Here is a 22816-nt window from a genome sequence, read left to right as displayed (position 1 = left end):
CGCGCCAGGGTGACGGAATTCAAATAAGCCTGCAGGCCACCAACAGAATTCATGGAGATTCCCCTTATACTGGCTTCCTCTCCGGCTGTACGTGGGAAAGTACGCCAGCACGCTGCAGATGTTGGAGGGTTTCCTACGGACTATACCCGGTTTCCTCCCGCCATATTGCTGGCTACTGTCGTACAAGACAAATATTCTTGAGTACGGCGTAAAACACCAATCAATAATAAATAAGTTCATATTAGAAAAAGTCATAGGTGTAGAATTACATGTTTTCCGTGATGCATTAACAAGCATTAACAGGAACACAATTTTTTGGGATAAGCCTTCGGGGACGTATGTAGGCCAACAACAGAATTCTCTGGGATAAACCCTCGGGGACGCTTGTAGGCCACCAACATAATTCTCAGGAATAAGCCCTTGGGGATGCATGAAGCCCACCAACAGAATTCTCTGCGATAAGCCCTTGGGGGCGCATGTAGGCCAACAACAGAATTTTCTAGGATAAGCCCTCGGGGACGCATGTAGAGCAACAACAGAATTCTCTGGGATAAGCCCTCGGGGACGCATGTATGTCACCAACAGAATTCTCTGGGATAAACCCTCGGGGACGCATGTAGGCCAACAACATAATTCTCTAGGATAAGCCCTCGTGGACGCATGTAGAGCAACAACAGAATTCTCTGGGATAAGCCCTCGTGGACGCATGTAGGCCAACAACAAAATTCTCTGGGATAAGGCCTCGGGGACACATGTAGGCTAAAAACAGAATTCTCTGGGATAAGCCCTCGTGGACGCATGTAGGCCAACAACAGAATTCTCTGGGATAAGGCCTCGGGGACACATTTAGGCCACCAACAGAATTCTCTGGTATAAGCCCTCGGGGACGCATGTAGGCCAACAACAGAAATCTCTGGGATAAGGCCTTGGGGACGCCTGTAGGTCACCAACAGAATTCTCTGGGATAAGCCCTCGGGGACGTCTGTAGGCCACCGACAGAATTCTCTGGGATAAACCCTCGGGGACGCATGTAGGCCAACAACAGAATTCTCTGAGATAAACCCGCGGGGACGCCTGTAGGCCACCAACATAATTCTCTGGAATAAGCCCTTGGGGACGCATGTAGGCTACCAACAGAATTCTCTGGGATAAGCCCTTGGGGGCGCCTGTAGGCCAACAACAGAAGTTTCTGGGATAAACCCTCGGAGGACGCCTGTAGGCTACCAACAGAATTCTCTGGGATAAGCCCTCGGGGACGCCTGTAGGCCAACAAAAGAATTCTCTGGAATAAGCCCTCGTGGACGTCTGTAGGCCAACAAGAGAATTCTCTAGAATAAGGCCTCGGGGACGCATGTAGGCCAACAACAGAATTCTCTGGGATAAGGCCTCGGGGACGCATGTAGGCCACCAACAGAATTCTCTGGGATAAGCCCTCGGGGACGCATGTAGGCCAACAACAGAATTCTCTGGGATAAGCCCTCGGGGACGCATGTAGAGCAACAACAGAATTCTCTGGGATAAACCCTCGGGGACGCATGTGGACAACCAACAGAATTCTCTGGGATAAGCCCTCGGGGACGCATGTAGATCAACAACAGAATTCTCTGGGATAAGCCCTCGTGGACGCATGTAGGCCAACAGCATAATTATCTGGGATAAGCCTTAGCAGACGCCTGTAGGTCACCAACAGAATTTTCTGGGATAAGCCCTCGGGGACGCCTGTAGGCCAACAACATAATTTTCTGGAATAAGCCCTCGGGGGCGCATGTAGGCCAACAACATAATTCTCTGGGATAAGGACCGGCCCGGATAGCACAGTTGGTAGAGCGTCCGCTTCGGGACCGGTAGATCCAGGATCAATCCTTGATCGAGTCACACCTAAGACTTTAAAAGAGGAAGTTGTAACTTCCTCGCTTGGCGTTCAGCATGAAGGGGATAGTGCAACGACTGGTTGACCCGTATCAATATAATGGCTCGGGCGGGGCGGCTTACTTGCCTTCGTTAAGTCGTCTCAGTGAAGCAGCACTAAATAAAAGAGCGGTGGAAATCCGTCCTGCTACAAGGAGGCACGTTACACGTACATGCACCCTAAAGATTCCTTCGTCGTCATATGACTGAAAAATTGTTGAGTACGACGTTAAACCTCAAGCACTCACTCACTCTGGGATAAGCCCTCGGGGACGCCTGTAGGCTACCAACAGAATTCTCTGGGATAAGCCCTCGGGGACGCATGTAGTCCACCAACATAATTCTCTGGGATAAGGCCTTGGGGACGTCTGTAGGCCAACAACAGAATTTTCTAGGATAAGCCCTCGGGGACGCATGTAGATCAACAACAGAATTCTCTGGGATAAGCCCTCGGGGACGTCTGTAGGCCAACAACAGAATTTTCTAGGATAAGCCCTCGGGGACGCATGTAGGCCAACAACAGAATTCTCTGGGATAAGCCCTCGGGAACGCATGTAGTCCACCAACAGAATTCTCTGGGATAAGCCCTCGGGGACGCATGTAGGCCAACAACAGAATTCTCTGGGATAAGCCCTCGGGGACGCATGTAGAGCAACAACAGAATTCTCTGGGATAAGCCATTGGGGACGCATGTAGGCCAACAACATAATTATTTGTGATAAGCCTTAGCAGACGCCTGTAGGTCACCAACAGAATTTTCTGGGATAAGCCTTTGGGGACGCATGTAGGCCAACAACAGAATTCTCTGGGATAAGCCCTCGGGGACACATGTAGTGCACCAACATAATTCTCTGGGATAAGCCCTCGGGGACGCATGTAGGTTTCCAACAGAATTCTCTGGGATAAGCCTTAGCAGACGCCTGTAGGTCACGAATGAATTCTCTGGGATAAGCCTACTGGGACGTACGGGGACACCAACAGAATTCTGGTTGATGTTATATTACAATATTAAAACTAGGGCATAGAGAAAAAAATGTACTCACCCCAAGGGCAGCTGACTTGAATTTTGTGGGCTCCTCTGTAGGGAATTATATCGACACAATCTAGAATGTTTTTCTCTGAGCCCAAGCAGCTCACAGAATACAGCTCCCACGTATCGGCGTATGAGGTTGTTTGCGTCCCTGCTGTCTGGCTGAAAACACAATATTTTGCCTGTGAGATTCATATTTCCTACCCCGCTTTCGTCAATATCTCTGATGAGGCGGATGAGAGGGATTATGTAAGCATACAAAGCCCTTTAACCCTCAGAAGGTCTAGCCAACAACCCAGGACAAAGCTAGCCATAAATGAATTAACATTACACGAATATGTTTTATAGAAACCCAGTGCTTTTAATGTAGAGTGAACAAAACTTGAAGAAAGGTTGAACAAGTGGCAATCGCCATTAATCTGGATTGATCTCCACTATGAGCATTGTGTGGTGAAAAATACAGTCACTGAATGCCAGATGTGACAAAAATATCTAATAAAAAACCGGGATGCAAACAAAGGATATTTGCAAAGTGGTGACCAAAATACATGTAGCTTTAACCCATAACAAAGTCACTGCTTGTATCATTTACGTCATATGCATTCAGGGGAACCTCCGGGCGTGAATGTGCCGTTTTTGCTTTTCGTTTTCTGGGGGTAATGTGTGCAGTTTTTAGAAGATGCGTAAACTTCGCTGTTGTATGCAACATGCTCACTGTAGTGTCTATACATGTGTATCGACAACTCGAAGGCCTCCAATACACAGCTGCGAGAGAGTGATGTGTGTTATTACGTGTGTTATAAGCATAGGCACACCGATAAGTGCGACGTAATACAGGTAGGAAATAATGATTTCACCGCTTTGGACCGCCTTGATGCATGCTATTCTCATATGAATTCTACACCCTGTGTTCAGCGACCTTGCCAGGTCTAGGTGACCGACAAGAAACCCAATTCAGTTCCACTCCTAGCGAATTCGGGGTGACCGACAAAAGCCCAGTACCCTTGATATTCCTATCGATGTCTAGGTGACGGACAAGAAGCTCGGGTTCGTTTTACTCATAGTGAGGCCCAGTTGAATCGAAAGAAATCTGGGTCCGTCCTTCTCTTAGCCAGGTCCAGGTGAATCACAAGAAGCCCCAGTTCATCATACTTCTACCAAGGTCTAGGTGACAGACAAGAAGCTCAGATTCGTTTTACTCCTAGTGAGGTCCAGTTGACTCGAAAGAAACGTGGGACCATCCTACTCTTAGCCAGGCCCAGGTGACCGACAAGAAGCGCGGGTATTTCCTGCTTTTAGCCCAAAAGAAGCCCGGGCCCGTCCTGCTCAAAGCCATGTCTAGGCCACCAACAAAAACTCATGTCTGTCCTACTCCTAGCCAGGTCTAGGTCTAAGCGTCGAAACACACACTGGTATACCAGCCGTCAACCAACATGGACGTTCCAGGTCAATAACCACAAGGTCAATTCCAAAAAAACGACGTATAACACAAACAACCAAAGAACTGCGAACGTATATGAAGTACGAAAATAGGACGGAAGCAAGTAAAGAGAAACAGTCCACAGTTTTTAGTGACGGAAAGGCAGGACGGAAGCAAGCAAAGAGAAGCAGTCAACAGTTTTTAGTGACGGAAAGGCGCAAGGTATGTTTTAGGCAACAGGGTGAAATCAGTATTTAATTGTGTATCAAGCTAGTACATTAGCTGTCGATAACAGAATATCGTTTTCATCTTCATGATTTGACATTACGTTTTGATTCCAGCAGTTCATATATCCAACTTGGCGATCTAATTCAACACGATGAATATCCAGCCCCCATCCCAGAGCTACGCGGAATAAGACGCAATCATGAAGCAGAACGCCAGAGATTCTGCACGCTGTGTCCATATTTACTTACATGATTCGTTGTAAAACTTAAGAAACTTGGAGTGAAGGTGTTCGATGGAATAGCCTTGACACACTAGTTTTTGCAGTAATAACTCGGACTTTGATTGAAATCGTCATACAACACGTAGGATCTAACCAATACTACAAGGCTAGATGTGTACACATGCAGGATCCTTCAGTATATTGCTGTCCAATTAAGGATAACTTACAATGTCAAAATTGAAACTATTTAGATCGGCAAGAGGCCCGGGCCAGTCTTACTACCAGCCAGGCCTAGGTGACTGACAAGAAAGCTGGGCCTGTCATACCTCTATGAAGAAAGAGAAGAAGACAGAGAAGAAACCTATTTCCGCCCTTCTCCTAGCCAGGTCTCGGTGACCCCGGGCCCGTCCTACTCCCAGCCAAGTCTAGGTCATCGTCAAGACACCTGTTGCGTACAGGTCTAGGTGACCGACAAGAAGCCCGAGCCTGTCATACTCCTGGCGAGGCCTAGGTGACCGACAGGCAGACCGGGTCCGTTCCACTTCTAGCCAGCTCTAGGTCATCGTCAAGAAGCTGGGTCCGTCCAGGTCTAGTTGACCGACAAGAATGCCCGGTCGGTCCTACTTCTAGCCGGGTCAAGTCGAATCACAAAAAGGCCCTGATCCGCCCTACCCCTAGATATGTGCAGTTGACAGACAAGAAGTCCAGGCCAGTCTTGTTCCTAGCCAGGTCCAGGTGACCGAGTTGGAAAATTAGCATGTTTAATCTGAGCACCAACGGGTAAGCAACACAAAACGAACAGGGTAAATAGTTGTGGGTCCGGTGTCAATATAATGTAGCTGAGTGAGGCGCCCTGCATCGTGCCCGCGGCATGGCGCTGCTCTGAGCTGATAAAACAAATATACCGGCATTGCCTCAGGCCTGCTTCAATATGATGCAATCGTGATGGCCGACTTGATGTTGAAAGTAACGTTGTAAACCTCAAGCAAACAGATGAACAAACAAATCTAAAATTGAAAGATATTTCAGTGTTATACCTCGATATGTCTGTCATGAAGCCCATCTGTCTACAAATGACTTGTAATGCTGTGTATGACAACCTTGACTGCGCCGAGATCGGGCGCCATTCGCCATCCTTAAACAACTCCACCACTCCGCTGAACTTTGACAACGTTGTGTTGGTTTTGCTGGTGGTTATACGCACCATACCTGGAGAATATAAACACAGCAACAGTTCAGTAGTCTTTTAAATCCGTGGGACTGACTACACAAATACCGTTCGCTTAATATATAATATGAATCCTAATATTTGTTCAATTTGTTTAAATTGACGGAGGGCAAATATTAACTAATTCTGTTAAACGTGAAAACAATATACTCGTAAACACTCCTGAAATTAGCATGAAAGAGATGGAAAAGTTAGTTACCTATATGGTAGTAAATATTTTTTTCCATTTTTCTTTAGTGAAAAAAAAGACACCAAATCAGGGTGACTGTTGCGAACCACTTTTTGGTATATGTTGTCTCAGGGTGACTGTTACGAACCACTTTTTGGTATATGTTGTCTCAGCATAATAATTTACTATATGTGGATGTAACGCATGTTTAATAAATATACTTGTGCTAGAATTTGCTTCTTTTTCAGCTAACAAATATGTTCAACCTGAATTTTAATCATAATAATATTTTAGTAAATGGATAAAATATTATTATCCATGTGTATGGATATAAACCACAAAGTTACATTGGATAAGAGATATTAGATACGCATCGCATACTTATTAAGACAGTTATAATGCACAGATGATGTACGCCAAGAGGTGGTCGCAAATTACCACCAAACAGAAATACCGGTATTTTAAATACCCCTTTCTCCTGAAAGACCATATTCGCAGTTAAATTTGACCTCTTTTATGTGATATCTGGATCAGTTCAACTTAAGGCTTTCCTGTCAAATAATGCTGACCTGCCACATGTATTAAGGTGCATGTCCTGCTGGCATTCTTAACTGTGCGACAGACGCAACTGCTAGGGTAACGTGTTGCTTCAGTACGTGTTACCATAATAATTACGCTTGCAAAAATTTGCACGTGCTTTGTACAACGGCCCCATAAGCTATTTGTGTGTAATGCAAAACTACATGTCCTACTAGATTGAAAATTCATAAAACAATCCTTCATAACATTTCTTTTTGATATGCCACATCGCTTTAAGGAGTTGCAGTTTCAGAAACAGTATTGCAAATCTCTACTCTTTCCGTTACGCATGCTGATCATGAAACTATAGTTCTAGAAACTAATCGGACTTTCCTAAGAGCCGTGACAATGATTTGAAATTCTAAAAGGGAACTGGAAAACACCAACACGATATAATTTTTACTGTAAATGTACAGCGCACAGGGTGATAACTGATCATTAGGAATGCAGAATACTGAGGGTACGACTTAGCAGACATCGTGAGTACACGGTTTTGTTGAATCACGACCGCACAACTCAAGTTACTTGACGAAATTATTCTTACAGATCCCAGCATAGCAATAGGGTGGACAGAGATCCTCCATGGCCGACGGTGTCTTGCTCATGCTGCCTTTTCTTCTCCGGCCATACGTCGAATTGTCTGCAAGCAACATTTCCCCCAGCGCTCTGTCCGGTTTCCTCCCATCATAATACTGGCCGCCGTCATATAAGTGAAATATTCTTGAGTACAGCGTAAAACACCAGTTAAATAAATAAATATATGAGGATTGACAATCTAAACATGAAAGCATTTTGCTGACAGATTTATCAAACATGACCGCTTCGATGACCTAGACCTAATGATTAGTGCTTCCGCTTCTAAGTTGGAAAACCCAGTTTCATACTAAAGGCTAAAAATAGTACTTGTTGCCTCGCTTGACGCTCAGCACTGAGAGGATGGAGTAAGGAAACAGGACTGATCGGCCTCTAGTCAGTATAATTGGGTGGGGTGCCGTTTCTGGAGTCTTCGGCATGATACTTCTGTAGCGGCAGCTCTTTGGCGGCATTGACTCGCTCTGTCACAAAAAGACACAGTACATGACCACACATCTAATGATTCCTTGTCGTGATATGACTTAAAAATTGTTGAGTACGACGTAAATCCCAAAACATAAACATGTATACATATTCATTGGACATACCTGCACGGCGGAGAGTGCTGCAGTTTTTCTCGTCATCGCCATCCGGGCAGTGTGCCTTGCCGTCACACAGAAATTCTTGTGAAATACATAAGCTGACATCTTTACATCTATATTCCATTACATCACAAGACGCAACTGAAAACAAGGGTGGCACACCGTCATTATGCTACCAAGCACTTCATACCAGTTTTATGAACTATGGTGAGAACTGTGTCTGTCAGCGTGGATATTTCATGGTAGTTTTAGGTGCAACTCTGACTACTTCGGTGGTCTAGTGATTAGAGTGTCCACCACGATCGGGAGTCCTGGGATCGAACTGGTGCTGGATCTTACCAAAGATTTTAAAAATTGCATGAAATAGGACTGGTTGGCCCGGTGTCAGTATAAAGAGCCTGTTTGTGGTGTCATGTCTGGTGTCTGCGGCATGACACTGAGGTGGTGTAGGGACTTTGGTGTCATGGAGACTCCCTGTCACATACATTTAAATACACAGAATGTAAAACTAATCCAAATGACTCGCAAAGAATGGTATTAGACTCACAGCACACGGTAAAGTGCCGATATGTGTAGAACGAAGGGAGAAATGCATTATTTCTAAAATCGTAAAACATTATTTCCGACCTTGTCCTTCTTCATACACACGGCACTCGTATGGTAGCATTACCGGGCCTGTAGGATGACGACGATAGCCTGTGACATTGTGTGGAACTTACCAGATGTGGTGCAGTGTCCGGGTATCATTCTGACGTCATCTATTGCAACTCTCACACGCCAGTTGTTTGTGAACTCGAACCGCTGTCTTCCGAGAGAAATTTGAATTTGTGCCAGCCTCCACTTGCTGCCTTGATATCCTCCGACACTCCAGATAACTGAATTCTCCCTGGACGATTGAGACTTCACCACAAAGGCATCAGATCTGTCCGTTTGATTTGGAACGATGAAGTAATAAAACTCCAAACACATCGGCTCTTTGTTGATAAACCAAGGCGTTAGAAGACTGTCATGATTACCCGTAGTGAACAGGAAAGATCCTAATAAAGTGAAAAAATAAAACATTGAATATTTATTTCTTTGATGTGTGTTTTATTTCGTATTCAGGAATAGTTCACTTATACGATGGCGGCCTGCATAATGGTGGGTAGAAACCAGGCAGAGCCCGGGGAAACCCACGACCATCCCCACGTTGCTGCCAGACCTTATCCCTTACGGCCGGAGAGTAAGCCAACATGACTTGAACTCGCAGCGACAGCACTAATGGGAGATTAATGGGTTTTTGCGCCGCGCTGGCACGCTAACCACCTCCGCCACGGACAACATCGATTAAATGAAATAACTATGGGAAGCATTGCCGAAATGCAGGGACCAATGCGTTCGCCTGACTGATATGAACTATTGAATTTCTACTATACTCTCGACGTACATTTCAGAATAACTTCAATTATGTTTTTTGTTTTTATTTTTTGTTTGTTTTGTTTGTCAGGAACATTTAAAGCTTCGGTGTCAGAAGTTTACATCTGGGAATGATACCTGGAATCAAGGAATTTTTGAAAATAAATAAAATTCTTGCTGTAGCAGTTTGACACACTTCTACCGGCTATTTTTACTCTCCGCATCCTCCCTGGTTAAATTTCTTTTATAATACCTGTTATGTTTGTGACGGTGGAATTTTTCCTCGGTTGAGAAGAGATCAGACCTGAGCATCTGATACCGACATCTTCAGAGTGGGAGCAATCGTGGCTTCCCCAGTTAGGGTGATCACATTGTGTAATGTCATCCTCTGTCCCGCGACAACCCACCTCATCCAACCAGATTCTACCAGATCCTTGGCCAAACACACTTGAACCTGCGCTTCTGCCGGTTCTGCGAAGCAAAGCAAAAGCTGATGTTTATCACTGCGGCTGTTGATTGTTCCACGTCACTGATGTTTATTTTTCGCCTAACTCGCGCATTTGTCATTTGTTAAACAGTGGGTAAGGCACATATCATGTTCTGGTGTAGTATCCAGGGATGATTTTGAATATTCACCAAGAGCTACACCTTGGATGCTGTTGCATAAGGACGTCACTTAGTAAAAGTCAGGTTATGCGGGTTATTATTGAAGCAAGGGGCACCGTACTGATTCTCCACACAGTTTTGATAAACGGTGGCAAGTGTCAGACATGTAATAATTCTACCCGATGTGGCAAAAGCCAACCGGTGAGTTACAGAGTTTTCCCACAGTTTGTCACACATACGTGTGCAATGTAAGGCATAGGTCGACTTGCGCTCGCGAGGGACTACATACAACTCCACACAATCGACCTACGCGTAGCACTTATGTCGAGACGTTTGAGTATACATTGTCTCCTCCACCACTGCCTTAATTATTGGGTTTATAACTTTTTAGACTCAAGGAAAAAGAACACAAACAAATGATGCCAAAATCAGATGAAAGAGCATAAAAGTTCAGTTCCAAATATGGTGTTTAATATTTTATTTTCTTTTAGGAGAAAATGGTATTTGAAAATATGTTTGTATGGTTATTATTTGGGACCTCCCCCTGGTGTATATCGTCTTAGCATAATAATGTTCTAAATAAAAATGTGAGACATGTTAAATAGATTTATTTGAAAGTAAATCTATTGGTCATATAAAAAAACACATGTATTTAATCTCAGTTATGATAATATTTATGAATATATTACAAATATAGTCAAAATCCAGCCTGACCACATTTGTCAGCTGAAAAGACTGAGTTCTAGTGGAAATATGTTCATTACACATAAGCTACACCTTCAACTATAACATTATTACGCAAAGAAAATATATACCATGAGGGGAACCTCCGTAGCTCAATCGGTTAAAGCGCTAGCGCAGCGTAATGACCCAGGAGTCTCTCATAAATGCGGTCGCTGTGAGTTCAAGTCCAGCTCATGCTGGCTTCCTCTCCGGCCGTACGTGAAAAGGTCTGTCGGAAACCGGCGGATGGTCGTGAGTTTCCCCCAGGCTCTGCCCGGTTTCCACCCACCATAATGCTGGCCGCCGTCGTATAAGTGAATTATTCCTGAGTACGGCGTAAAACACCAATCAAATAATCAAATAAATAAATACCATAAAATGGTCCACCAGAATGCAGAAATGTGACGAGTTTCTCACCTGTAGCCAAGCATTCTGCAGAATACAGTTGCGTCCGTGTCCCCAAATCTGTCATCGCAAACCGTGCCCCACTCAAGGTTATAAAAGACCTCCAGGCGGCCAGACAAAGAGCTGGAGTTCTGCTCACCTCCCACTAAGCGTACTCCATCTGAACAAAGTCAAAGACAAGGGGAGTTTTCAGCTTGAAGGTCCTTTTCTATCATTTTCTAACCACAAACGGTCATCTCCTAAATTTTCGCCGGAGTTTGCCTATTTTAAATAACTTTTTGTGAGCACTTTTTTTTTCTCAATCGCTCATATTATAGAAAAAGGATCAAGATACCTAATACTGGCTTAAATCACGTGGTAAAGTGTGATTGTACGGGAGTTCGGGTTCGACTCTCCTCCACTGAAATGATTTATGTGGTGACTATCCGTTGTTTTGATAATGACAGCCCCTGGTGCTCTGTCCGGTTTCCTTCCAAATAATGCTGGCCGCCGCCGTGTGTAAAGTATTCTTGAGTGTGGCGTAAAGCACCAATCCAATAAATCAAAAATTTTTTAAAAATCTTGAGAGTTAGAATACAAACGGTGAATACAAACAGGTATGCGTGTGTCAGATAACGTGCCTTGTCAGGAAGTATGTCAGGTATGCTGTGTCCGGTGATGTGCCAGGTAGGCTTTGTCAGGAAATATGTCAGGTATGCTGTGTCAGGTAATGTGTCAGGTATGCTGTGTCAGGAGGTATGTCAGGTAGGCTGTGTCATGTATGCTGTGCCAAGTATACTGTGTCAGGTAATGTGTTGGGAAAACTTAGTTAGTAATGCTTTGTAGGACTTTGAACTTTGTAGAGCTCTCTCAGGTAATGTGTCACATAGGCTTTGTCAGGAAGTGTGTAAGTTATGTGCCAGGTATGCTGTGTCAGGTAGACTTTGTAACGAAATATGTCAAGCAGGCTTTGTAAAGAAGTTTGTCAGGTAGGCTGTGTCATGTATGCTGTGTCAAGTATGCTGTTTCAGGTAATGGGTTGCGAAATCTTTGCCAGAAAGTGTATCAGGTATGTTGTGTCAGATAGGGTATCAGGTATGCTGTTCCAGGTAGGCTTTATCAAAAAGTGTGTCAAGTATGCAGTGTCAGGTAGGCTTTGTCAGGATGTGTGTCAGGAAACCTTTGTCGGAAAGTATGTCAGGTACCCGCTGTCCGTTAATATGTCAGCTAGGCTTCCTCGAGTAGGCTTTGTCAGGAAGTGGTTCAGGTATGCTGCGTCAGGTATTGTGTCAGGTAGACATTGTCAGGTAGGCTTTGTCAGGAAGGATTTGCAGGTAAGCTTTGTAAGGAAGTGTGTCAGGTGTGCTGTGTCAGGTAATATGTCAGGTAGACATTGTCACTTAGGCTTTGCCAGGTAGGACGTTTTAGGTATGCTCTCCCAGGTAATGTGTCTTATAGGCTGTGTCAGGTAATGTGTCAGATGGACTTTGCCAGGTGATCTGTCAGATAGGCTTTGTCAGGAAGTGTGTTAGTTATGCTGTGTCAGGTAATGTGTCAGGTGTGTTGTGTCAGATGATGTATCAGGTATGCTGTGCCAGGTAGGCTTTCTCAAAAAGTGTGTCAGGTATGCAGTGTCAAGTAGGCTTTGTGAGTATGTGTGTCAGGAACTCGGTGGCCGTTATTTTATCTGCTAGGCATTCTCAGGTAGGCTTTGTCAGGAAGTGTGTCGGGTATTATGTCAGGTAATGTGTCAGGTAGACATTGTCAGGTAGGCTTTGTCAGGTAGGCTTTGCAGGTAGGCTTAGTCAGGAAGTGTGTCAGGAATGCTGTGTCAAGTAACGTGTCAGGCAGACATTGTCAGGCAGACATTGTCAGGTAGGGCCTTTCAGGTAGGCTCTCTCAGCTAATGTGTCACATAGGCTGTGTCAGGTAAAGTGTCAGGTAGGGTTTGCCAGGTGGTCTGCCAGATAGGCTTTGTCAGGAAGTGTGTCGGGTATGCTTTGTCAAGTAATGTTTCAGATACTCTTTGTCAGGTAATCTTTTTTGCCAGTGTCATCTATGGGGTGTCATCTAGAGCGTGAGATAAGCTTGTTCAGGAGTTGAGTCCGCTGGGTTTTGTCAGGAGATATGTCAGGTTATTTTCGTCAGGAGATGTTTTGGGTGAATTTTGTCAGTAGATATGTCAGGTAAGCTTTGTCAGGAGACATGTCAGAGAAGTTTTGTCAGTAAATATGTTAGAAACAATGGTCAGGAGGTATGTTAGGTAGGTTTTGTCAGGAGGTATGTCAGGAAAGCTTTGTCAGGCGACATGACAGGTATGCATTAGGACCATTTATCCGTGATAAACATCATTTATAAATCCAGTTTATTTATAGGTTAAGGCTTGACCCGTATATGTACTTGACACTGCAGTTTTAGTACGTATATAAAGTCCAACCTTTTCCGACTACATGTTCATTCATCGGAATCCTGCAGGTGACTGCAACATCTTCACCGTGATAACAGCCAGTCGTTACTCCCCATCCGGAGTGGTCACAAGTGGTGATATCCTCCTCTGTGCCCTGACATCTTAAGCCAGTCAGCCAGATTTGTCCGTTACCTCTGCCATACCTTGCACAACAATGATACGTACCGCTCCTGCCAACAAATACTTTGTAGTAGGAACAACATGTTGTAACGACGATTAAAACTGAATATGCAGATCTTCACAAAAAGTATAATTTATCGATCATTTGTGGACAAATAGGAGATATGTTTTGTTGAAAGAAAACCTGTTCATTCCATACTGACAGCCAGGCGGCAACATGTACTGCTATTGAAAAGAATTAGCAATATCACATTTGACAATTACATTTTATAAAAACACGGTTGTATGAATGTGGGTGAGTAAGGGGTAAAGTTAAGCTGTTCACACCAAGACAAAATCATATACATCAACAAAATTACACATACTCTACCCAGGTCTGTCTTTTGTCGGAATCGAACGTCGACACCATCTAATTTTAGGTCTAGAGTTACTCACTTTGCGCCATGTTTCTAGCAAACCGGCTGATTTAAAATCGCAAAGTAATCCTAGGACATGGAGTGTGTCTGACGGGGGGGGGGGGACTAAGCAGATTGGCTAAGTAGATTAGCGCATTGTCATGACCCAGGAATCTCTCACCAATGCGGTCGCTGTGAGTTCAAGTCCAGCCGTCGTGGTATAAGTGAAATATTCTTGAGTATGACGTAAAACAACAATAAAGAAAAATCAATAAAATAATCATAGGAACTAAAGAGGTCAAAAATAAATGTAAATTGCACATACATGTACAATTTTGTATTAAAGAATTCTGAAAACATGTTTTCCCTACCTGTAACCTAGCATCCTACAAATGACCCTGGTATCAGAGGACCCAAAGCCATCGTCACACACAGTACCCCAGACCCCGTTATAGAAGACCTCTACCCGACCAGAGAATGATGAGTTGGTCTTTCTACCGTTCACGAGTCGGACATGGAGCTGACGACGTGACGCCTTTACTGCAACAGCAATAACAATAACAGTGTCATAAACTGGCGTGAATTCAAATCAGATGCAAATACAAAAGTATCACACAAGTGTTACAACGTTTTACACTGATTTCTTTAACAAACATACACAAATCTCTTTGCATCCACAAAAGTGTGATTTCTTCGTTTAAAAGATGTCCTGTTATCGAAAGTATGGACAAAAGGTTTTAACAATCTAAAAGAATAGCCTTTACCGTTTTGATCCTTTCCTCCACAGGTTACCATACCATTTATTTTTTTTATTGGTGCTTTACGCTGTACTCAAGAATATTTCACTTATACAACGTCGGCCAGCATTGTGGCGGGAGGAAACCAGGCAGAGCCCGGGGAAACCAAGTATTATCCGCGTCCCACAGGCTCCAAAGGTCAAGGTAATCGAGCACTGGGAGTGATGTAAATTGAGCATTAAACAGTAGCACGTGCGTTTGTGAGATAAGGTATTTTAATTGAACCATTTGTCGCACTCTACACATGTACAGGTGAGGCCCTGTGTCTGATCGTAGCATAACGCAATATCCTCGAGAATTGTCATGCTTATACGTGATCACGTATATGAGTGGAAGAAACTGGCTCCTGGCCAATGACCTTAACAGTAAACATTACTTTTACATCTGGCTTGGCTCATGAAGAAATAGTTGCTTTTCTCAAGTCTAATGTTCACTGCATCCTGCCAGAAATGTTCTGGCTGAAATATTGCAAAACCATTCAAACAATCATTCATTCTTTCATTAGTCATTCGACTGACTCTTGGCAAGCCAAAGACGGTGCAAAAGATTTAAAGATTCCGCCTCAAGTAGATCAGATTTTAACCTATCCCTCGTAAGCATTGTTTGTAGAAGTTGCGCTCAGCACCACTGAGGCACGCGGCCACCACGCACAGCTTTCGGAATCAACCAAAGCACCAAATATGCCATTCGGTAAAACGCATTAACCAAACAGGTAAAACTGGCGTCTGCACTCTACTCATCAACCAAATATATGAATCCTCGCAAAACCACGCATTGTCAACACGGCCAGCATTATGGTGGGAGGAAAGCGGGGGCCCCCCTAGGCCACGGAGGCCCTCATACCAAACAAATGGCAAAGCTTGCATTCATATGTTCTTAGGTTATATCCTTGTTTACATTAATCCCTTCCTTACCTGTGGAGCCGCTACTTACTAGTTGGCGCTACTATCACTTGTCTGGTCAAACACATGCCCAGCTTTTTACAATATTTCTTAATTCTGACTGGAAAACTACTATCTATATTTAATTCAAATCGGAATGATTCCTCGATATTGCTGACATGAAATATTACACGGTGTAAGAAAGCAGCAGGTAAACAGAAAACAAATACTCACTTTGCAGTTTTGTCGTGTGGTCAAAGTCGGGGCCATCAAAAGGGATCAGTGTGTCGTATGACCATCGCCACCCAGCAGGTGATGTGTCTAGCGACGCGTTCCAATAGCCACACGTGGACGTCTCAAAGTCACAAGATATCCTCCCTGAAATATGACCCAATAAACTGTTATGAAGAAAAGCCCTGGGGTAGGTTTCATGAACCTCACTTAGCTAAGTGATCCCGTAACTATTATGGCAACGTATGTTATAGAGATATAGTGCACTTAGCTAAGGACAACTTAACACTAAGTGTACTTCATGAAACCGGCCTGGTGACAGGCTTTCTAGGATACAGGTAGAACTACGAGTATAAGTCGGCTAATGACAGCGTTATTGGCCGTGTTACGGCTGGCACGTGCTAACATATAAACCTTGTAATCTCTGTCGTAAGAATATCCCGGGCGTCACTCAGTTGTAACAATTAAATGACCTTTTGACAACTCCGCTTGAACAAAATGAGTTAAAGTAATGTCCATTTGTTCTTCTTTTTTGAATGGATGTTTAACGAGGACTTATTTTTCACTAATGCTCAGCGGTAGAAGAAGCAACTTACTGTCTTTGAGTGCTTAATAAATTATCTGACGGAGAGCTACTAATACACTGGAAGAGAAACGTTTCAGCGTAATGGGACGTTTATGGCCTTCTGATATTTTCGGACATGCTGCGAACCAAATGTATACTAAAGAAAGTGTAGCAGTTTATACTGAATTTCTGACGTCTTCCTATACCATTTTAAGGAGCAATACCTACACTGTAAATATTAACCACGCATGACAAGAAACTCACACGCATTAAATTGCAAACGCCTTGTTGTATTCATATGAACGCAGACGCCTTATCCATAGCTCAATACATGTGTATGGTGGGACTGTACACGCTTACAGTTTTGTTAAAACATAGGCTGGCGTCGTTTTTGTAGCACTGACGTTTCAGTAAATCATTTTAACGTTTTCTCCAAAACAATGGTGCTTTACAGATATGTTAACATGTGTATGCCCATCACTCGTTGCTATGTAGGACAAACCTGTACAGTTGGTTTCATCAGACTCATCCGGACAATGTATGAAACCATCACAGACACTACTATGGTCGATACAAAAACTGTTCCCACATCGGAATTGCTCACCCTCGCAAGCTACAAGAAAAAATCATAAAACAAAATATCGATATTGATGTTTAAATGCTTTCTGTGTATACATTTCATTCAAATTAAGGTAAAATTCGATAAATCAATACGCCAGTCTTTTCAAAAATGGCCAAAGCTACGCGTACAACAGAGCTACATGTACGACAACCAATATCACAAGACTGCTGCGATTTACCCCAACTGTAACCACAAAAATTGTTTGCAGTCACACCTAAACTGAACCTTCGACACTTGTGTAGATGTGACTGGGACCTTAGCAGGACCGTAGGACGTTAGTAAAGGGAGGTAATTTTAGATAGTTTAAATTACTGCTTCAAGAATAATAGACCATTGTTACCGTCCTACTAATCAGAACTTTTTAGCCTATAGCTGATAGTTTCGAAAATCAGTCGCGTGAACATTTATTTTTCACTCACTACCGCAAACCAACTCAGTGTGCCTAAAGTAAAAGTAAGCAAGAAAGAGCTTTAATCTCTTCGGAAATATCAAATGTTTTAAATTATCAAAAAAGGAATCTAGAGAAAAAATGCTGTCCAAATCAGTACTCTTAAAATTCAGAATCTAGTTCACGTCCACTAATTTGGGCGATCTGAACGGACTCTCAATTTGACATATGTGTGTCACAGTTATCTGGTAAACTTTTATACCAGGCACTAGTGAATTAGTTCTCTATGTGTGCCTCACCCAATGAGCAATTCTCCGAGATCTGGATATCATCTATACCAATAACCGATGTTTTCGTGACATTTCGTGCCACAAAACCAATCCGTAAAGGACGTGCCAGAGTGGAATTTATTTTCAGCACAGCACGTCGCCAGGAGTCGCTGTATTCTCCACGTAAATGAAGGAGTGTCGTGTTTATCAGAGTTCCCATGGCAACTACTTCTATTTCCGTGGTCGGGAATGCCTTCAAGATAAAGTGGATGATGAAACACATGGATTCCGATGGCGTCATGAGCTCCGGTGACGTCAGGTGAGCGCCATCGGGTGTCTGACTGCTGGGCCCAGATCCCTCACGAATAGCGAAGTAACCTCCTGAAACAGAAAAACACCCATTTGAAAAAAAGCAAATGTAATAAGGACGTTTTGAGACAGAACTCTTTTGTTGTTATGGGTTAAAAAGGTCCCAGTGTATGAAGTGACTCGACAAAATGTTCAGCAAATTTTGATAACCATAATTTACAGATCACCTGTGCCCCGTCGGAGACACATGAGACTTTCCCCCAGGAATGTCTTGAGTTTCTCAAACTTTCGGTCCCTCAATGTTCTCCATCTTTCGTCCATTCTAATTGACGTGTTGTGAAATGGTGTTGTTGGAAAATGTATTCAGTATATATTTGCCTAACTCTTCGGACACCAGGCCTCGGGGTCACAAAAGCGATCTTAGACTTAAATGAAAACATCACTTAATAAATTTGGTTTATTCCTTTCCGTTATTTTAGCTGAAATTTGTTGTGCGATAATTAACCCAGAATTTAGGCTTTCAAGCAAAACTTCCACCTTGTTACCTAAGAAACAGCAATTAGTGATTTCAAGTATTGAAATTTTACTCTTAATGCTGAATGAAATGTACAGGGTATTAATGTTAATCACTTACCATATGCTGTTCTACGTGAATGATCGTCAACAGCTTCCGAGTCGGTGACCTTTCGAACTTTGACCCAACGATAACCTTCACCTTGACCTCCACTGAACCCACAGTTGGAGAAATAGTCGAACGTACACGTGATTCCTGGGTCTGAATGTGTAGAGGAAAAAGATTTCGGGTCAGAAAATAATTAAACCCGAATAACTGACGCTAAAAAAACGAAGCTTCAAGTAAAGTCAACTCAAAACTGTGAATACAAATATGTTCGTTATTTCGTTGTTTGAATTTTAGTGCAAGTTTTATTAACCCTACAGCTGGTGCTTAGATACTCTGTTTTTTCATGCCAAGTTTTTCCATGCCAATGTTGTCAATGTTCAAATGGCTCCTATTTCCACACGAGTAAGGCACTATACACAGTAAGTCATGTTCACAAACACTTAACTTTACGCCAGAGTGCACATGTCAATAACATCATGATCCTCAAGGCTCACCTTAAAATTCTTTGAATTTTGAGTTTTGAATGCAATGAATTCCATTTTAAGAAAACTTAAAATAAACGTTGATGATTTCAAAGATACAGTTTAACGATATTTCTATCAGGCTCGAGTTGTCTTTTCCTTAAATGACAACACCCTTACCACAGACAACACTTTCGTCTTCTCCATTAGGACAGTCCCTTTTTCCGTCACAAACGGAGCTTAGGTCATCCAGACACTTGTCTGTACACTGGAACGGACATTCTGTACAAAGGAATCACGACAAACCGTACATTATTGGAAGATCATTAGTAACTTTTTTGGCCAACGAGTTACACGTCTACTTGAACCCTAAACCAGAATGCATGTCCGATACGAGGTAAAATAAACTGGAGGAATGTTTTGAGCAACAGGTGTTAGACTCTTTAAAACTGTTACAGATAGCATAATACATGTATTTCCGAGTGATTGATACATTACGTTACTGGACGTGAAAATTATAAATTTACGTTGAAGACAAACAATAGCCCGTTACGCTAACGGAACTATTTCGCTCTAATAACAGAAAACCGCCATGTGGTTTGTAACTATAGGATAATTCATTGTGGCATCACCCAGAAGACATGTCCTGTCAACTTAACACATTGGTTTCAGAGTATAGACACCACTGCATAGCTCAATTTAATCCCCCCGAATGTACTATTAGTTCTACCCTCCTGGAACGTGGACTTGATAATCCTCCCAGACGTACTGCAGTGCATGTGTTTAGTTGCTAAACAGACCGACAATCATGTATATACATGTACATTTGCTAAACGCGTAACTATCGTCGTGTACATTTTAGAAATGTGCATCATCTGTCGTACTAATGGAGATGTATACAACATGAAATTGTTGATTGTGGGATTTAGACGCCTAGTAAAATGCGTGCCTTAACTTTATGTGTGGTAAAATACTGGTCATAATTTTGTGCGTGATAAAGACTTTTGTGCGGCAAAACTTTAGCATAAAGTGTGCGTCCAGTAACATGTTTACTCAAACACCGTGTCTGTTCAAAAACTTGATCAACCTGTGTACTTTTTTTTCTATTAACTGGGTGCGTGGTAAAATTTGTGCTCTCGGTGTGAAGTTTTGGTAAAATATTTATTTTCAGTGGTTTGTAACCTATGTACTTTGAGTTTGTTGGCGGGGTAAAATATTTACCTAAAATGTGTGTGTCGTTAAATACGTGTGTTGGTAGTAACATGCTATAAAAAACTATGTTTACTAAAATCTTTACATTAACGTGGTAAATTGCTTACATTAACTATATGTGTGGTAAAATGCTTTCATCAGCTGTGTGTGTGGTAAAATACTTACATCAAATGTGTGTGTTAAATTGCTTACATTAACTATCTATGCGCTAAATGGCTTCCATTAACTGTGCGTCTAATATAATGCTTATATCAACTCTGTGTGGTAAATTGCTTACATTACCTGTGTGTGGTAAAATGCCCTGTGGTAATCTGGTGGTCATACCTGTATTCTTTAAAATCCATTGCACATTATGCCTAACTGACGTCACCACGTTTTCCGCATCACTTGACGTGCAAAAATTCTCTCGCCAGGACACGCCCTCTAACACCCACTGGCCGCTAGGATGCTGACATACGATGGGACTTCCAACTCCTGGATCTCTCTGAGAAGACAAGGGAAAGCGTTAGGAACTGGGAAAATATTGGGTTGATTTCAACTTTAAAGAAGGCCAATATCATCGTCATCTCCAAAGGCAACACTTTCAGTAAGCGTACAATTTCTTTGAAAGTTTATACCAAAAGTTCTGAGAGGCTTTGTGATTTTCTTGACATTTCTGAGTATGGTGGGTAATTAAGACTACCTCTTGGTAGGGGTTCATTGATATCGTGAGTAACTGAGACCAGCTCTTCGTAAGTGTTCTTGGGTATGATGGGTAATTGGGACCACTTTTTGGAAGGTGTTCTTGGGTATGGTGGGTACTTGAGACCACATCATAGTAGGTGTTCTTGGGTATTGTGGTTACTGAGACCACGTCCGGGTAAATTTCCTTGGGTATAGTGGGTAATTGGGGCCACCTTTATTGTAGGAGTTCTTAGGCATTGTGGCCAAATAGAACCACGTCTAAATAGTTGTTCTTGGTATTGTGGGGAATTGGGACCACTTCTCCGTATGTGTTGTTGGGTAACGTAGGTAATTGAGACCACCTCTTCTTTAGGTTTTATGGGTAATTGCGACCACCTCTTGGTGGGTGTTCTTGGGCATGATGGGTATTTAGGACCAGCCTTTGAGAGGACTTCTTGGACACTGTGGGTAATTGGAAGGACCGTTTGGTAGGAGTTCTCGTGTGTGGTGGTGGGTAATTATGACCACATCTTGGCAGTTGTTCTTGAAAGTGGTGGATAATTGGTATCACCATTTGGGAGGAGTTCTTGCGCATTGTGGCTAATTGAAACCACCTCTTTTATAAGTTCTTGGGTGTGGTGCGTCATTGGGACCACCTTTGGTAGGAGTTCTGGGTATAGTGGGTAAAAAGGACCACTTTTTGACAGGACTTCTTCTGTATGGTGTGTACTTGAGACTACATCTTGATAGGAGTTCTTGGGTATTGTGGGTAATTGGAACTACCTTTGGTATGTAATCTTAGGTGTGGTGGGTAATTAGGGCCACCTCTTACCAGGTGTTATTGGGTATGGTGGGTAATTAAGACAACTTTTTGGTAGGTGTTCTTGAGTATGGCGGGTAATGGAGAATATTTTCTAAGATCTTATGTCTGGTGGTATACAAGACCACCTTTTTGTAGGTGTACTTGGGTATTGTAGGGAATTGGGATCATCTCTTAGTAGGTGTTCCTGAGTGTGGTGGGTAATTGAGACCACCTATTAGTAGGAGTTCTTGGGTGTGGTGGAGGTAATTGAGACCACCTCTTGGTAGGTGTACTTGGGTATTGTAAGGAATTGGGATCTCTTGGTGGGGGTCTTGGGGTATTGTACGTTACTGTCACCACTTTACAGTAGGACTACTTGGGTATGGTGAATAATTAGGACCACCCTTTGGTAGGAGATCTTGCGTATAGTGGGTAATTGTGACCACTTTTTTGGTTGAGTTGTTGGGTATAGTGGGTAATTGTGACCACTTTTTTGGTTGAGTTGTTGGGTATAGTGGGTAATTGTGACCACTTTTTTGGTTGAGTTGTTGGGTATAGTGGGTAATTGTGAACATTTTTTTGGTTGAGTTGTTGGGTATAGTGGGTAATTGTGATCACTTTTTGGTTGAGTTGTTAGGTATAGTGGGTAATTGTGAACATTTTTTTGGTTGAGTTGTTGGGTATAGTGGGTAATTGTGATCACTTTTTTGGTTGAGTTGTTGGGTATAGTGGGTAATTGTGACCACTTTTTGGGTTGAGCTGTTGGGTATAGTGGGTAATTGTGATCACTTTTTTGGTTGAGTTGTTAGGTATAGTGGGTAATTGTGACCACTTTTTTGGTTGAGTTGTTGGGTATAGTGGGTAATTGTGACCACTTTTTTGGTTGAGTTGTTGGGTATAGTGAGTAATTGTGATCACTTTTTTGGTTGAGTTGTTGGGTATAGTGG

The 22816-nt window shown here is 42.8% G+C and overlaps 1 protein-coding gene across 1 annotated transcript in view; it reads right to left on the bottom strand.

Moving 5' to 3' along the window:
* The window catches only part of LOC135463936 (scavenger receptor cysteine-rich type 1 protein M160-like), a 60831-nt gene that overhangs the window by 12164 nt on the left and 25851 nt on the right, over positions 1-22816 (bottom strand). Inside the window, exons 18-31 of the mRNA XM_064741399.1 lie at positions 20729-20888; positions 19373-19474; positions 18744-18884; positions 17831-18181; positions 17024-17134; positions 15960-16103; positions 14419-14587; positions 13503-13702; positions 11099-11246; positions 9606-9823; positions 8677-8994; positions 7964-8098; positions 5844-6015; positions 2952-3100 (exon numbers count right to left, since the gene is read on the bottom strand). Coding sequence (XP_064597469.1) covers positions 2952-3100; positions 5844-6015; positions 7964-8098; positions 8677-8994; positions 9606-9823; positions 11099-11246; positions 13503-13702; positions 14419-14587; positions 15960-16103; positions 17024-17134; positions 17831-18181; positions 18744-18884; positions 19373-19474; positions 20729-20888 — 2518 coding nt within the window. The remainder of the gene's footprint in view (positions 1-2951; positions 3101-5843; positions 6016-7963; positions 8099-8676; positions 8995-9605; positions 9824-11098; positions 11247-13502; positions 13703-14418; positions 14588-15959; positions 16104-17023; positions 17135-17830; positions 18182-18743; positions 18885-19372; positions 19475-20728; positions 20889-22816) is intronic.

This window comes from Liolophura sinensis, chromosome 3, assembly GCF_032854445.1.
Source record: "Liolophura sinensis isolate JHLJ2023 chromosome 3, CUHK_Ljap_v2, whole genome shotgun sequence".
Taxonomy (NCBI): Eukaryota; Metazoa; Mollusca; class Polyplacophora; order Chitonida; family Chitonidae; genus Liolophura; species Liolophura sinensis.
The sequence above is the reverse complement of the archived record's forward strand: the minus strand, read 5'-3'. Positions and strand labels throughout refer to the sequence as shown.